Source organism: Macrobrachium rosenbergii, unplaced genomic scaffold (genome assembly GCF_040412425.1).
Source record: "Macrobrachium rosenbergii isolate ZJJX-2024 unplaced genomic scaffold, ASM4041242v1 60, whole genome shotgun sequence".
In the NCBI taxonomy this organism is placed as follows: Eukaryota; Metazoa; Arthropoda; class Malacostraca; order Decapoda; family Palaemonidae; genus Macrobrachium; species Macrobrachium rosenbergii.
Window position 1 is genome coordinate 1095778 of NW_027100732.1, and position 17682 is coordinate 1113459.

At 46.7% G+C, this 17682-nt stretch overlaps 1 protein-coding gene across 7 annotated transcripts in view; it reads left to right on the plus strand.

Annotated features, from left to right (window-relative positions):
• Nucleotides 1-17682, plus strand: part of LOC136838316 (protein enabled-like) — a 40294-nt gene that overhangs the window by 16458 nt on the left and 6154 nt on the right. For 5 of the 7 annotated variants that reach the window (XM_067103196.1, XM_067103197.1, XM_067103198.1 and 2 more), the window contains 9 exons: nucleotides 433-798; nucleotides 945-1000; nucleotides 1112-1623; nucleotides 3819-5729; nucleotides 6951-7630; nucleotides 7722-9254; nucleotides 9706-9796; nucleotides 16665-16972; nucleotides 17178-17303. In XM_067103196.1, the coding sequence (XP_066959297.1) occupies nucleotides 433-798; nucleotides 945-1000; nucleotides 1112-1623; nucleotides 3819-5729; nucleotides 6951-7630; nucleotides 7722-9254; nucleotides 9706-9796; nucleotides 16665-16972; nucleotides 17178-17303 (5583 nt within the window). Of the gene's footprint in view, nucleotides 1-432; nucleotides 799-944; nucleotides 1001-1111; nucleotides 1624-3818; nucleotides 5730-6950; nucleotides 7631-7721; nucleotides 9255-9705; nucleotides 9797-13103; nucleotides 13166-15229; nucleotides 15752-16664; nucleotides 16973-17177; nucleotides 17304-17682 lie in introns of those variants that run through there. The other 2 variants (XM_067103202.1, XM_067103201.1) reach the window with 2 other exon arrangements.

Here is a 17682-nt window from a genome sequence, read left to right on the forward strand (position 1 = left end):
TGATGCCCCAATTATACCCAAGGCAGGTCAGTCTACCCACAACCAATACCCCAGCTATACTGTAATACCCCAGTTATTTAGTTTTTATCCAGAATTGATGCCCCAGTTATACCCTCAGATCAGCCAACCCATAATCAGTACCCCGAGTATATCCCCAGATTAACCACCCCAGAACCAATACCCGGGCGATACCCCGTACGAAAATCCCCCGTCGACCTCCGACCTTTGACCCATATACTTTTTGTGCTATAAAGTATCTCTATGTATACTTATGTATTTATGCATTGGGTATTGTCGCGATGGATTAGGGTATTGTATTGATGTATTGCGAGATGTATTAATACATTTGGATAATACAGTTGCTATGATATATAAATATATATAATATATATACATTGTTGGGTACGTTAATGCCCCATTTCGTCTCCTCAGTCCGCAGGCGAAAGCAGCCTTTCGTCGGGTAGCGCCGGGGAGAGGTCGGTGAGTCCCGCCCGCTCCGACGAGTCCGCGGAGACGGTGCCCCGCCCGCTCTCCTCCTCCTCCACCACCACCCTGACCAACGAGGCGCCCGGCTCTGCCCCCGGACCTCAGGCTCCGCCCGCTTACTCCGCTGCTTCTTCTTCTTCTTCGGCTCCGCCGCCGCCTCCTAACACGCAGCTGTCCAGGCCGGTGTCTTCCCTCAGTCTCGCCCCGGGCAGGAGCAGGAAGAGGCAGGCTCCCGCCCCGCCGCCTCCTGTGCCCGCGCCCGGGCATCACCAGGGGGTAGCGGGGTCGGAGGACCGACATTCAAATGGGAAGGTAGGAGAGTGCCCAAATATTAATGATGATAATAATGACATACATAAAATTGTATTACATTCAAGACCACTTTGGGTGTACGGGCATCGAACCGCCGACTGACAGACTGCTGGGCATTGTGGGTATTAATCTTCTTGTTCTTCCAGGGCGCGGAGACGTCTGGATACGGCGAGGAGGAGGAGGAGACGTCGCCGTACGCCAGGTGAGGCCCGGCGACGACAGTTCTTACGCCGCGAAATGTCTTGTGATAATAATAATAATAATATAAATATAAAAACAAAATATCTGCTAACGACTGTCTCCGTTCTTCCAGCCCGTCCGGGTCGGAAGTCAGCAGCGCGGAGGCCACCCGCCTCCTCCCCCAGCAGCAGCAGCAGCAGCAGCCGACCAACCTGACCTCCGTGGCCTCCACCTCCAGCCTGTCCCTAGTCTCCCGAAACAAGCGGAGGGCTCCGCCTCCGCCGCCGAAGGCTCCGCCGTCTTCCCGCTCGGACGACCCGCTGCCCTCCGCCATCCCGGAGGAGGAGGCCGAGCCGCCCGCCTCGGTTCCCGCCCGAGCTCCGCCCATGGCGGAGGAAGAGGCGGAGGACGAGGAGGAGGCCGAGACCAGCTCCGTCTCCTCCCTCAGTAGCGTAGAGCACCAAGGAGGAGGAGGAGGAGGAGGAGGACTCTCCACCAGCACGCCCAACAAGCAACCTCTCCCCCATTCTCCTCCGACTCCTCCTCCTGAAGAGGAAGAGGAGGAGGCGGCGGAGTCAGAGATGACTCCGCCCCCTTCTCCTTCTTCTGTTGTAGCGCCTCCTCCTCCTCCTCCTCCTCCCTCAGGTAAGCCTCCCCTGCCGTCGTCCCCTTCGTCCTCCGCGGAGGAGGAGGAGGACTTTAGTCAGTTCCTCAGCGAACTTGAGGAGTTAGTGGAGTCTCAGGCCAAGCTTTTGTTCTGAGAGAGAGGAAGGGAAAGCAAGAGAGATTCCTGACTGGTTGAAGAGATTCCTAACTGGTTACGTTTGTGGTTCCTGTCGGTTTGAGAGATTCCTAACTGTATGGCTGTGAAATTCCTGGATTCTTAATTGGCTAGTTAACATTTGTGATACCTGTGTGGCAGTGAAATTCCTGGATTCCTAATTAGTAACAATTGTAATTCCTGTCTGTTTGAGAGATTCCTAACTGTGTGGCTGTGAAATTCCCGGGTTCCTGACTGGTTAAAGAGATTCCTAGCTGTATGGCTGTGAAATTCCTGGATTCCTGATTGTTTAAAGAGATTCCTGGATGGTTATGTTTGTGATTCCTCCCAGGGTTTGAGAGATTCCTGAATTCCTGACTGGTAACTGTGTTCCTGACTGTTTAAGGTGGCTCCTAACTGGTCCTGAAATTCCCAGATTCCTAACTGGTTATTATGCTTGAGATCCCTGAAATTCCCAGATTCCTGACCGTGTATTCCTAATAATCTCCCGAGTTTGTTCCAGAAACTGGTTATATTGTTTTGTGTATATTTTTGTATATTTTTGTATATATATAAAATTCCACAGTGTTTTGAAATCTCAAGTTTGGTTCGGCCACTTGTAAACAGTCGACGAATAAACAGTCATATAGTTTTCGAGCGACTGTTTTTCGTATTCTCTGTAGAGCACGAATAAACAGTCGTCTAGTCTTCGAGCGACTGTTTTTTGTATTAGTAATCGAACACGAACAAACAGTCCTTAAGCGACTGTTTTTCGTATCAATAGTTGAGCACGAATAAACAGTCTTCTAGTCTTCGAGCGACTGTTTTTCGTGTTCGTAGCCGAACACGAACAAACAGTCGAGCTTTTTGAACAAACAATACGTGGCCGACCCAACCTCGAGATGCGACCTCAGACCAAAGAAAGATTGCACTTGTGTCTGGCAACCTCGTATATATATATATATATATATAACCACCTTTAACCAGGTTGTACTTGCATACGTCAGCATGCAGCTCGCTCTTTTAAAACAGTCGTGTGTCCTGTCTCTTGAAGTTAGTTTAAACAGTCAGTTTCAAATTCATATCTTGCGTCCTGAAGACGGTCATTTAACGTAAGCAGTCGTAAACAGGCTGTGAAAACAGTCGTGTGTCCTGTCTCTTAAAAACTTAGTTTAAACAGTCAATTTCAGATTCAAATCTTGTGTCTTGAAAGTCATTTTTGTAAAGTAAACAGTCATCTGTGTCACTTGAACTCAGTCGTAAACAGCCGTCTCTTCGAGCCGACTGTAAACAGTCGATTTCCAATCCATTCTCGTGTCCCCAACTCAGTCGTGTAACGTAAACAGTCACATTCCTGCCTTGAATTCCATTAAACAGATATTTTGTTTTTACTGTTTATCTTTTAGGACAAACTGTTAAACTCAGTCACGTAACGTAAACAGTCGTTTGCGTCCCTTGAACGTAAACAGTCGCATTCCTGTCATGGATTCCATTAAACAGACATTTTGTTTTTACTGTTTATCTTTTAGGACGAACTGTTTAATTTCAGGTCAGGTTTTGACTGTTTATTAAAATTCAGGACCAAGCTTCTCAGAATGTCCTTAATTCAAAATATATTTTGTCTGGTTATGATAATAGTTTAGCATCTTGGTGGTGGTGGTAATGACTGGTTATCCCACAGGGGGAGGTTTGACCCCCTTCGCGGAGGAGGTACCAAGGCTGCTTGCATAGAAAATGGGGAGGTATCAGACCCTTAGACTTATTATTTCAGAGAAATTGGGAAAATATTCAATCTGTAGACTGGTTATTTCATAGAAAATGGGGAGATATTAAGCCCGTAGACTGGTTATTTCATAGAAAATGGGAAGATTTACACCTGTAGAATGGTTATTTCATAGAAAATGGGAAGATTTACACCCACAGAAAACGGGAAGCCTCTTTTTTTCCCTCCGCGAAGGGTCACGAACCTCCTCACATAACTTTGCACGAACTGCTAACAGCTTCTCTAACACTATCCCTTGCCTGTCCTCCTCCACCTCCTCCTGCTCCTCCTACTTCTCCGCCTACTCCTCCTGCGTAGCCGCTGCACCACCAATGCCTGCTGCTGTAGTTGCTGCTGTTCCTGCTACCACTGCTGCTTCCACCAGAACAGCAACTCCTCCTCCCGTTGACCCCACAATGCCCGTAACAACACCTCTCACGCCTACTAGTTCTCCTACTCCTCCTCCTGCTGATGTCTCCGCCTCTGATGCCTCCGCCTCCTCGCGAATGTTGCACGAAGGAGCCACCTCTACTTCCTCCTCCACCACCACCACCACCACCACCACCAACGCACGAATCACCAACAATAACAGCAACCTCAACAGCAAAAGCAGCATCGTCACCAACAACAGGAGAAGCAACAGCGTCTCTTCCTCCGACAGGGTTGTAACGGAGGAGGAGGAGGAGGAAGAGGGAGAGGAGGAGTTGCCCCGCCCACCACATCGTCTCCGCCGAGGAGGAGGAGGAGCGGGAGCCACCGCGGAGACGACGACGACTCCTCCCGCTCGAGTGCCGTCAGAGACAGCGGCTCCTCCCGCCAAAGCAAAGTTAGAGACAATAACGCCTCCCCGAGGGGGAGGAGCTAAAGAGAAGACTCCTCCCGTCAAAGTGCCATTAAAGACAGTAACTCCTCCCCCTCTGGGAAGAAGGGTAGGAGCCACAGGGAAGACTCCTCCCGCAAAAGTGTCGTGGGAGGAGACTCCTCCCGCGAAAGTGCCGCCGGAGACAGTGACTCCGCCCCCAAGAAGTGCCATGAAGAGAGACAGTGTAGATATAAGCAATGCCGTGATGCCCCCCCTTCATTCCCGCGCGGGCGGCGGACGGGAGAGCATCCCCACCTTCAGGATCGTGACCAAATCCCAGACTGCCGTCAAGGACGACGAGGAGGTCAAGGCCGCGAAGAAGAAGAAGAAGAAGTTCGTGGCCGACGGGAAGACGCAGAAGGTCAGCGGAGACGACGACGGGGCCAAGTTCGGGTCGAAGGGCAAGAGCAGCGGCGGCGGCGGCATTAAAGGCCTGAGGAACCCCCTGGCCAGGGCAGCGGGGGGTCGTCCGACCCGCCGAGACGACCTCGACTTTGATACAGACGACGATCTGGACATCAACGAAGACATGTTCGAGCCGAGGAGGGGGGTCGTTGCGGATTGGCGAGTCTCCGCTGCTCAAGTCTCCGCTCCTCAAATCTCCGCCCCTACATCCAGGCCCCAAGAGGCCGCTGTGCCGGTCCCTGCCCCCAGGAACAACCCAACCAAGAGGCTGGCTCCGCGTCCTCCGCCCAAGGTGGAGGCCGAGGAGATGAGAGACAAGCCCGAGGTCATTGAAGTGACCTCGGAGGCGGAGAAGTTCGAGAAGATCATGGCAGAGGACTTGGAGGAACCGGAGTTCAAGGTCCACGTCTCCACCGTGGCCGACCTCGACCCGGACATGCTGTCCCTGCTCTCCGAGGAGTGCGTGGATTCGGAGGACAGGGAGGAGGAGGAGGAGACCGATAGTCCGAAGTTCGAGAGTCCGATGTCCTCCGCCAGTGAAGAAGATTTGGCTCCGCCCACTGTAGAGGCACCGGCTTCGCCCACCGGAGAAGCATCAAATCCGCCCACCGTAGAATCATCGACTCCGCCCACATCGCCTTCTACCCACAATCCCCCCGTCTCCGCCGTCCAGGCGGAGACCACGGCGAGCAGTTACCGAGCCGGTTACCTGGCCATGATCGCCCAGCTTGCCGCGGAGACTGACTGGAACAACAGACCTCTGCGTTCGGACGATGAGGAGGAGGAGGAAGAGGAAGAGGAGGAGGAGGTGGTCTCCGCGACCTCCGCCTCTTTCTCCTCCTCTTATGCCCACAAACCAGGCGCTCACTCTAGCAGCGCCGAGACTGCGACGACGACGGGTTCTGACCTACGCCGACCTGACCTCCTCGTCTCCGCTTCTTCTCCTCTGTGCTCGGATACAGGTTTGCATGAGTTCGAAGACGGTTTTGGTTTCGGGCGACGCGTCCGGTCTTGGGTCAAGGTTGAGGTCGAGAGATGACTAACATGAGGTCAAGGTGAAGGTTAAGGTTAAAAGTTGATTGGAAGTAGGGCAAGGTTAAGGTTGAGAAATGACTAAAATGAAGTCAAGGTGAAGGTTAAGGTCAAAAGTTGATTGGAATTAGGTCAAGGTGAAGTTTGAGAAATGACTAAAATGAGGTTAAGGTCAAAAGTTGATTAGAATTAGGGCAAGATTAAGGTTGAGAAATGACTAACAATGAGGTCAAGGTGAAGGTTAAGGTTAAAAGTTGATTGGAATTAGGGCAAGGTTAAGGTTGAGAAATTACTAAAATAGGTCAAGATTAAAGTTAAGAATTGATTGGAATTAGGTCAAGGTCTTGAAATTAGCTCAAGATTAAGACCAAAGTTGATTGGAGTTAGGTCAAGATTAAGGTCAAAAGTTGATTGGAATTAGGTCAGGGTTAAGGTAGGGAATTGATTGCAATAAAGTCGGGGCCAAGAATTGATTGGATTTAGGTCAAGGTCAAAAGCTGATTGGAATTAGGTCAAGGACAAGAATTGATTGGAATTAGGTCAAGGTCAAGAATTGATTGGAATTAGGTCAAGGTAAAGATTAAAGTCAAAAGTTTATCAGAATTATGTCAAGGTGAAGCATTGATTAGAATTAAGTCAAGGTCTAGAACTGGTTGGAATTAGGTCAACATCAAGGTCAAGAATTGATTGAAATTAGGTCGAGGTTAAGGTCAAGAATTGATTGGAATTAGGCTAAGGTCAAGAATTGATCAGAATTAGGTCAAGGTCAGGGTCCGGATGCGTCGCCCCTGAGGGGTATTTAACATTCATATCTCCGCCGATCTCCGCCCGAGGCGGCCATCTTGTTCCCGATATACAATCAATATAAGTTAATTTCATTTCATTTCATGCCGCGTTGGAGGAGACCTGTGTGGCGGAGATCGGCGGAGACGCTGTCGGAGATATTGGTGGAGATATAACAACAGAGGTGTTGGGGGTTGATGGGTAATCTGAGTAGCTATTAATATCCTTCTAGAATCCTTTTCTTTGGCTTATTATTATTATTATTATTATTATTATTATTATTATTATTATTGTTAGCGGCAGGCGGAGACCGAACGTAATCCCTCCGCCCCCTAAAATGATCGTCTCCGCCTCCACCCCCCCGACAGATCACGAGGTGCAGACGCGCTCCGCCAGCTTCTCGTCCGAGACGAGCTCCGAGGGGGCCCCGGAGACGAGAGCGGAGACCAAGATCTCGTCCGCCCCCCCTCGCGAGGCCCCGGAGACGAAGAAAGGTACGAAAGCGGAGACCAGGGTAGAGAGAAGTCCAGCAGAATCCGGCTCCTCCGCCTCTTCTTCGCCCTCCGCCTCCATCTCCTCTTCCGCCAGGAGCCGGAGCCGGAGGACGACGAGCGGATCGAGCAGCAGCAGCAGCAGCGGAGACAGCCGCTCCGCTGCGGAGAGCAGCAGCAACAGCGACAGCGACAACAACGTCAGGGAAGAAGGAGAAGAAGTTCGAGGAGGAGGTCGGGAGCAGAGATCGCCGTCGCCATCATCCTCCTCCTCCGGTAGCAGAAGTTCGTCCGGATCCTCCGCAAGCGGAGACGAAGGAGCAGAAAAAGCGGAAGAAGTAGCAAAGAGGGGCGGAGATAGAGATAGACGCTCCGCCTCCTCGTCGTCTTCGTCGTCGGAAGACTCCGAGGAGGAGGAGGAGGATGATGAGGAGACCTCCTCCGCCCAGAGGGACCCGAGACTCACGGCCAACTCTCCGCCCTTGTCCTCCGTGAGGATAACCGCGGAGAACGAGATCTCCAACAGGAGCCGGGACGAGAAGATGGCCGTCCTCAAGGTATTGGTTTTAATACTTTTTAAAAATATATTTTTCATATATATATTTTTTAATATACTTGTTTTTAATACATGGTCTCCGTCCTTTGCAGCGGAAGCCGAGATCGTCCTCGTCCTCGTCGTCCGCCGCGTCCTCCGCCTCTTCGTCGTCGTCGTCGTCGAGGGAGGAGAAGCGACCGATTACCCACAGTTCCCCACAGCAGCAGCAGCCGCAGCAGCTGATTATCCACAGTTCCCCGCAGCAGACGCCGAAGAAGCTCGGAGCCGCCTTCGCGGAGGCCGACGTCCTCCACCTGGACCTCTTGCCTGGACCCCAGGAGACCAGCGACTGGGAGTACAAGATGCCGGACCCCCCAACCCCTTTCAAGGACGTCGCCCCCGCCCCCCCTCTGCGCAGGGGCCGCAGAAGAAGCGGAGACCGGGACGAGGAAGCGGAGGAGACGATATCAACCGCCTCCTCTTCCTCTTCGGAGATCCTCCCGGAGGTCCTCTCGGACGTCCCGTCCGGATTCAAGGACTCGTCCTCGCCCAGCGGCTCCGTGGTCTCCGAGGCCCCCAAGCACGCGGAGATCGCCGCGGACAAGATCGAGTCGGACTTAGAGTCGGCGGTCTCCGCGGGAACGGAGACGAGCAGCGGCCGTCCGAGCCGCCTGTCTTTGTCCGAGGAGGAGGAGGAGGAGGAGACGATGATGGCCAAGCGGAGCAGCGTCATCGAGGAGCTGAAGAAGAAGGTCGTCGTCGGCACCGAGCCCCGGATCGTGGAGATCCGGCCGAAGGCGGCGGAGACAATCCAGATCCTCCCCGCGAGGCTGAACTACCCCATCGAGCACTCGTTCGTCCCCCGGGTCAGGGTGAGGGGGGAGGAGGAGATGATCGCCGGGAAGCGGAGACCCACGACCAAGACGAAGGAGTCGACGTCGAGTTACGAAAGCGCCCTCGGCAGCGGAGACTCCCGGGAATCCAGATCTGGCTCCAACACCAGCTACGAGAGCGCTCCTCCGCCCGTGCCGGAGATCCCACCGCCTCCGCCTTCGTCGTCGGACTCCTCCGACAGCGACCTCAGGAGGCGGAGACAGCGCTCGTCGTCCGGGGCCAGCGAGAGCAGCGGCACGCGGAGGACGACCCCGGAGACCGGAACGGACTCCGAAGGCTTGACCCGCGCGCCCGTCATGAGCTTCTCGATCTCCACCTACAAGTCCCGGGCGGAGGAGACCAGCTACGACAAGAAGCTGGCCAAGGCGGAGTCCTTCGGCCGCCGCGACCGCCTCCCCGTCCCGAAGAGGATCAGCACCGGAGACCTCTCTGAGACCGACTCGTTCTCCGCCTACCGCGACCGGCCAGAGCCGCCCTCCTTCGTCGACGAGCTCCTGGAGGAGAAGAGGGAGCGGTCTCCGCAGCGTCCTCCTCCTCCGCCCGTGCCCGAGAAGACCGCGGCCTTCGCCTCGAGGGTCCTAGGTCTCCGCGAGAGGTCCAGGTCCCAGCAGCACCTACCCGGCTCGGTCTCCGCTGCCCACCAGCTGGGCAGCAAGCCGGCCGTGCCCCCAAACAAGCCCTCGTCGGCGGCCCGGTTCGGCGGAGACCACTTCGCCTACCCCGACCCGATAAGGCCTCCGCGGAGACTGCAGGTGAGGCCTGGTTACTTACTGATCATTTCCCCTTATTTACTGATCACTTATTGATGCACTTAATCATTTACTGATCACTTATTGATGTACTTAATCATTTACTGATCACTTATTGATGCACTTAATCATTTGCTGATCACTTATTGATGTACTTAATCATTTACTGATCACTTATTGATGCACTTAATCATTTACTGATCACTTATTGATGCACTTAATCATTTACTGATCACTTATTGATGCACTTAATCACTTACTGATCACTTATTGATGTACTTAATCATTTACTGATCACTTATTGATGTACTTAATCACTTACTGATCACTTATTGATGTACTTAATCACTTACTGATCACTTATTGATGTACTTAATCACTTACTGATCACTTATTGATGTACTTAATCACTTACTGATCATTTCTAACCCCCCCCTCCTCCCCCCACTCTCAGGAGAGGCTGGGCAGAGCGACCTCCCTCAGCAACCTTGCGACCCCGTCCTTCGACCTGCGGAAGGCCCAGTCCTCGGGCGAGCTCTCCTACGGTGAGTCCCGGGGTCGGTTCTCTCCCGTTCCCTCTGCGGGTCCAGACCGCCTGGTTTAAATTTAATTATTTTAATTATTATTATTATTATTATTATTATTATTATTGAGTTAAGTTGGTGAATTAATTGAGGTAATTGATAATTAAATTAGATTTAATAAGGTAATTAAATATGATTATAATGGGTTCTCTCCCATTCCCACTACGGGCCCAGACCGCCTGGTTTAAGTTGAATTATTTGAATTATCTTGATTATTTTTATTATTAAATAAGTATATTGAGGTAAGTTAATTAGTAGATCAAATTACATAATTAAATGATGCTAAATATATTTGATTTGGGTTCTCTCCCATTCTCTCTCTGGGTCCAGACCGCCTGGTTTTAAATTGAATTACTTTGATTATTTTAATTATTATTTTATTATTAAGTAAGGTAAGTGGATGTGTTAGTTAGGATAATTATAATAATTATATAATAACTGAGTAATTAAATAAAAAAGACTAAATGGAATATTTAGATGGCAAGAGAGAGAGGGGGGAGGGGGAGAAAGATTGAGAGAGAGGGAGAGAAAGATAGAGAGAGAGAGAGAGAGAGAGAGAGAGAGGTGGGGGAGAGAAAGATTAAGACAGAGAGAGAGAGAGAGAGAGAGACTGGCAGGGAGAGAGAGAGAGAAATGGAGAGAAAGATTAGACTTATTTTACGTGGCTAAGAACCAGTTGGTTACCTAGCAACGGAACCTACAGCTTACTGTGGAATCCGAACCAAATTATACGGAGAAATGAATTTCTATCAACAGAAATAAATTCCTCTCATTCTTCGTTGGTCGGTCGGAGATTCGAACTTGTGGCCAGCAGAGTGCTAGCTGAGAACGGAACCCACTCGTCCAACGAGGAACTTGAGAGAGGGAGAGAGAGAGAAAGATTGAGAGAGAGGCTGGGAAGAGAAAGATTGACTGAGAGAGAAATGGAGAGAAAGATTGAGAGAGAGATAGAGGTGGGGGAGAGAAAGATTGACAGAGAGAGAAATGGAGAGAAAGATTGAGAGAGAGAGAAAGATTGAGAGAGGGAGAGAAAGATTGACAGAGAGAGAAATGGAGAGAAAGATTGAGAGAGGGAGAGAAAGATTGAGAGAGAGAGAAATGGAGAGAAAGATTGAGAGAGAGAGAAAGATTGAGAGAGGGAGAGAAAGATTGAGAGAGAGATAGAGGTGGGGGAGAGAAAGATTGACAGAGAGAGAAATGGAGAGAAAGATTGAGAGAGAGAGAGAGAGAGAGAGAGAGAAAGATTGAGAGAGAGAGAGAGAGAGAAAGATTGAGAGAGAGAGAGAAAGATTGAGAGAGGGAGAGAAAGATTGAGAGAGAGAGAGAAAGATTGAGAGAGGGAGAGAAAGATTGAGAGAGAGATAGAGGTGGGAGAGAGAAAGATTGACAGAGAGAGAAATGGAGAGAAAGATTGAGAGAGAGAAAGATTGAGAGAGGGAGAGAAAGATTGACAGAGAGAGAAATGGAGAGAAAGATTGAGAGAGAGAAAGATTGAGAGAGAGAGAGAGAGATAGAGGCAGGGGAGAGAAAGATTGAGAGAGGGAAAGAGAGAAAGATTGAGATATAGAGAGAGAGAGAAAGATTGACAGAGAGAGAAAGATTGACAGAGAGAGAGAGAGAGAGAGAGAGAGAGAGAAAGATTGAGAGACACAAAGAGAAAGAGAGAAGCGGAGAGAAAGTTCGAGATATAGAGAGAGAGAAAGATCATCGGACCATGTGGTGGCGAGCCTATGACGTCACCAGCCATTATAACCGTCTTATATATATAATCTTACACGTAAGTGATCGTATCCCAATTCCACAAGAGTGTGTGAGAGTGGCATTTGTGCCCTGATTTCGGGCGTGGGCGGGGCGTGGGCGGCCCCGCCCGGGCATTTTTGGCACGCCCAGGGCACCGTGGAGGACACCCGTACCCGTCAGGGCGTCGGGGAGGTCACCGTACGGCCCTAAATCGCGAAAATAAAAGAAGATTTCCGCCTGAAATCTCCGCCATTTGCATTGGGGGGAGGAAAGAGACGATTCTCGCCTGAAAAAATAATTTTTCCAAACGATCATTTTAATCACTTCCGGGTCGAGTTGATCAGCTGACTGATCGTCCAGTCGACAGATCGATGATCGAACTCGATCACTCAATAGATAAATAGGGTAATAGATCGATAGATTGGTAGATAAATAGACGGATAGACGGGGCTTGAATATTTCTGCCGAAAAGAGTTTCCTTAAACAGTCGGCATTCCACACCCACGCTGGGGCTGTGACGTCACGAGGATCCTGGGCGCTGATTGGTCGAGGGGGTCCCGAAGGTGCCGGCCGCTGATTGGTCGACGGGCTGACGTGGCGTCTATTATTGTATGTATATATATATGTATTAATAGGTATACTCTCTCTCTCTCTCTCTCTCTCTCTCTCTCTCTCTCTCTCTCCTTACAGCTTTCTCTCCCTGTCTCTCTTTTTCTTTATAAACTTTCTCTCTCTCTCTATAACTTTCTCTCTCTCAATATAAACTTTCTCTCTCTCTCTCTCTCTCTTTTTTTTATACAGTTTCTCTCTCTCTCTCTTTATACACCTTTATCTCTCTCTCTCTCTCTCTCTCTCTCTCTCTCTCTCTCTCTCTCTCTCTATACACCTTTATCTCTCTCTCTCTCTCTATACACCTTTATCTCTCTCTCTCTCTCTCTCTCTCTCTCTCTCTCTCTCTCTACACCTTTATCTCTCTCTCTCTCTCTCTCTCTCTCTCTCTCTCTCTCTCTCTCTCTCTCTCTCTCTCTCTATACACCTTTATCTCTCTCTCTCTCTCTCTCTCTCTCTCTATAACTTTCTCTCTCTCTCTCTCTCTCTATACACCTTTATCTCTCTCTCTCTCTCTCTCTCTCTCTCTCTCTATAAACTTTCTCTCTCTCTCTCTCTTTTTTTTTTTATACAGTTTCTCTCTCTCTCTCTCTCTCTCTCTCTCTCTCTCTCTCTCTCACTACACCTTTATCTTATCTCTCTCTCTCTCTCTCTCTCTCTCTCTCTCTATACACCTTTATCTCTCTCTCTCTCTCTCTCTCTCTCTCTACACCTTTATCTCTCTCTCTCTCTCTATACACCTTTATCTCTCTCTCTCTCTCTCTATCTCTATACACCTTTATCTCTCTCTCTCTCTCTCTCTCTCTCTCTCTCTCTCAACCATCAGCAAAGAACGTAGTAAGAGAGAGAGAGAGAGAGAGAGAGAGAGAGTGAGTAAGCTCTCCAAGCATATATATATATCTATAGACAGAGCCAGGCCAGCCTTCAGTATAATCTTGGCAGTGGTGGAGTGAGGACGTGCGTGCCTGTTCTCTCATTTCAGTGAATATAGGAACATTTATAGATCTATAGAGAATTACTTTGCGCCGTATAGAATTATTCTGTGCGTTTATAGAATTACGTTAAATTATTTTTTGTGGATTATTTTGGGTTTTTGAAGGGTATTTTCATATTATCATTATTATGGGTATGTTTACCTGTTCTGGGTATTTCTGGAGACGTGCCCATAATTGGCTCTGTGTGTGTGTGTGTGTGGGTATGGGTATAGGAAGAAGGGTATGATATTCTCTCTCTCTCTCTCTCTCTCTCTCTCTCTCTCTCTCTCTCTCTCTCTCTCTCTCTTCGTTAGGTTCTTTATCTCTCTCTCTCTCCTAATCCATCTCTCTCTCTCTCTCTCTCTCTCTCTCTCTGTCTTTCTTCCTTAGGTTCTTTATCTCTCTCTCTCTCCTAATCCATCTAACTCTCTCTCTCTCTCTCTCTCTAATCCCCTAATCCACCTCTCTCTCTCTCTCTCTCTCTCTCTCTCTCTCTCTCTCTCACTTCCTTAGGTTCTTTATCTCTCTCTCTCTCTCTCTCTCTCTCTTTCTCTCTCTCTCTCTCTCTTTCTCTCTCTCTCTCTCTCTCTCTCTCCTAATCCACCTCTCTCTCTCTCTCTCTCTCTCTCTCTCTCTCTCTCTCTCTCTCTCTCTCTCTCTCTTTCCTTAGGTTCTTTATCTCTCTCTCTCTCTCTCTCTCTCTCTCTCTCTCTCTCTCTCTCTCTCTCTCTCCCCTAATCCCCTAATCCACCTCTCTCTCTCTCTCCCCTATCCACCTCTCTCTCTCTCTCTCTCTCTCTCTCTCTCCCCTAATCCCTAATCCACCTCTCTCTCTCTCTCTCCCCTTATCCACCTCTCTCTCTCTCTCCCCTTATCCACCTCTCTCTCTCTCTCTCTCTCTCTCTCTCTCTCTCTCTCTCTCACTTCCTTAGGTTCTTTATCTTTCTCTCTCTCTCTCTCTCTCTCACTAAGGTTTTTTTATCTCTTCTCTCTCTCTCATATCTCCACCCCTGAACAAGTGCAAAGACACACACCTGTGTAGACAGGTGTGTCCACACCTGCTTACACGGCATCATGGGGGTTGTGGAGCCCTTGGGAGAGATAGGAATGCAGACAGTAATATATATATATGATTATATATATATAATTATATATTCCACTCATCAGGGCCACCCCCAAAATTAGACGGACTTCCGGAAAGGGTGCCAAGGTCCCTGGTGGGTGTTTGTGGGAGGGCGGGAGCGGGCTATTGGGACCTTGGTCTGAATTTGGGGCATGAGGGACATACTGTATATATATATATATATATATATATATATATATATATATATATATATATATATATATATATATATATATATATATATATATGTATGTATATTATTTTATATATGAGAAAAATAATCTATATGTTTTATACACTAGGGAAAATAATTCTATAGTTTTATATAGGAGAAAAATAATTATATACTTTTATAGACTAGAAAAAATAATTATGTTTTATATATGAGGAAAATAATTATATTATATATATGAGAAAATATATTTTATATATAAAAATTCTTTTGTATGAGAAAATAATATTATTTTATATATATAAAATATAGTTTTATATATGAGAAAATAATGATATTGTTTTATACGTGAGAAAAATAATCCTATAGTTTTATATATATTGATTATTTTTCCTCGTATATAAAATTATATAATTATTTTTCTCATATATAGAATATAATGTTTATATGAAAAAAATTATATACTTGAGAAAAAATAATTATATTATAGACTAGAAAAAATTATATTTTTTATGTGAGAAAAATAATTATATAATTTTATATACGAGAAAAATAATCAGTATATATTTTATACACCAGGAAAAAATAATCCTATAGTTTTATATAGAAAAAAATAATTTAGAATTATATATGTGAGAAAAATAATCCTATAATTTTATACATGAAAAAATAATTATATTTTATATATTAGAAAAATAATTGTTATTTTATATGAGGAAAATAATCCTATAGTTTTATACATGAAAAAAATAATCAATATATATTTTACACACCAGGAAATAAAACAAATAATTGTGCAACCCGGACTCAATAAGATGGGCGGGTCTTGAGCCAGCCTCGAGTTGCCCTTGAAAAAAATAAAATTTTTAGAAATCAAGAATTTAAAAAAAAAGAATTAAAAATTGAAGGAAAATTTAAAAACTTGAAAAAAAAATTTAAAAACCGAAAAATTAGAAAAACTTGAAAAAAAATTAAAAAATTAGAAAAAAAATTTAAAACTTGAACGAAATTAGAAAAAAAAAATCGAAAAATTTGAAAATTTTTTTTAAAAACTTGACCAAAAATTTAAAAACTTAAAAAAATAAGAAAAATTAGAAAAATTTTTTTGAAATTTGAGAAAAAAAAATTAGAAAAAATTAAAATAAAATAAAGACTTTGAAGTGAACTAATTTAGGTCAAGTTGACCTTCTGAGGTCATAAAGGTCACAGAGGTCAGAGGTCTCAAAGGTCAGCGATGTCGTTTAAGTCCGAAGCGCAGATCGTCTTCGGGGACGGTAACAGCAGAGGCCATGAGCCAGGTAACAGCTGCGGCTGCGGTGCTGTTCAACAGCCGTTGGGAGCTTTGTTTAATAGCTTTCAGAAGCTATTTAACAGCTTTTATAAGCTGTTGAAAAACTTTTTGAATCTTAAACAGCTGTTAAATAGCTTTTAGAAGCTGTTAAACAGCTGTCGATGCTGTTAAATAGCTTTTAGAATCTGTTAAACAGCTGTCAATGCTGTTAAATAGTTTTCAGAAGCTCTTAAACAGCTGTCAGTGCTGTTCAATAGCTTTTATAAGCTGTCAAACAGCTGTTCATGCTGTTAAGCAACTTTTAGAAGCTGTTAAACAGCTGTTGAACAGATTTTAGAAGCTATTTAATGGCTACCAGTGCTGAACAGTTTTTAAAAGCTGTTGGGTGTTGTTAAATAGCTTTTACTAGCTATTTAACAGCTGTTGGAAGCTGTTAAATAGATTTTTAGAAGCTATTGAGCAGCTGTTTGGTTGTGAAGCTGTTAATCCATCAGGCTGTTTTTGCTGTGAAACTGTTAGGCTGTTAACCTTTCTGCTGCTGACCCTGTTAAAGTTGTGATGCTGTTAAACTATTAGGCTGTTTGGCTGTTAATCCATGAGGTTGTTGTGCTGTTAAGCTGTTAAAACCTTAGGCTGTTAAACTGTTGGGCTGTTTTGCTGTTAAATCGTGAAGCTGTTAATTTCTGAGGTTGTTAAGCTTGTAGGCTGTTAGCTGTTAAACTTATCGGCTGTTGAGTCAGTAGGCTGTTAAACCATGAGGCTGTTAAGCTGTTAATCTATTAAGCTGCTGCTGCTGCTACTGCTGTGTTGAGCTGTTAACAAACTGCTGCACTCCGGAACAGCTGCAGCAGCCATTGAGTGTGACCTTATTGACCTTGACATTTAAAATATAATATTATTAACTGAACTTGTTCTTCCAGGAAGTGCAGCCGCAACCCCCACACCCACCACCACCACCGCACCTTCAGCCGAGATGCCCATGATGCCCATGGCAGGCTTCCCGGGCATGATGATGCCCGGGATGGTCCCCGCGGGCGGGGGCGCAGGCGACTCCCGCCTGGCGGAGGAGTTCGCGAAGCTGCAACAAGACTTCTTCCGCTGGCAGCAGCAGCTGCTGCAGAACCAGCAGGTGCTGCACAGCAGGGTGGCCCCGCTAGCACAGCAGCAACAGCAACAGCAACAGCAGACTCAACAGCAGCCGGGTCCTTCGCCCCTACACAGCGTCGGGGTAATTATCAGCATTATGAAATTTCAGTACCTCTTTTTGTACCTGTCTGGCCTCTCTGTACCTCTATTGGCCTCCCAGAGGTCTAGAAAGAGGCTTGTTTTAGTTACCTCTTACCTCTGACCTCTATGAGGCCACGGTACCTCACTACCTCTACTTGGAGGGCATAGTAACAGTAATCTTTACCACACTTTGTACCTCTTTGCAGCTCATGAGAGACATACTGTCCCAGGAGGAAGCCGCCCCGCCCGTGCGGTCCGGACCCGTGGAGAGAATCATCCCTATCAAGATGGAGATGTCCACCACCACCACCTCTAGCAGCAGTTCGAGCGAGGTAATTATCTTTGTAATTACCTTATTATTTAATTAACTTAATGTGTCACTATTTTGTTGCATAATTAAAGTATTGTTAGATTGTTGTGTTGTGTAATTAACGTCTGTGATTGTTTTTGGATTTGCTCTATTGCGTGATTACTTTATTGTGTAATTAACGTCTGTGATTACTTTTTTGGGATTACGTTATTGTGTAATTAACGTAGTGTGGAGTAACTTTATTGTGTAATTAACGTTGTAAGTAATTTACAATTACTTTATGATGTAATTAACATCTGTAATAATTTTGGGAAATCCCTTATTGTGTAATTCACACCTGTTATTACATTTTGCTATGAACTTATTGTGTAATTACCTTAGTGTGGAATTACTTTATTGTG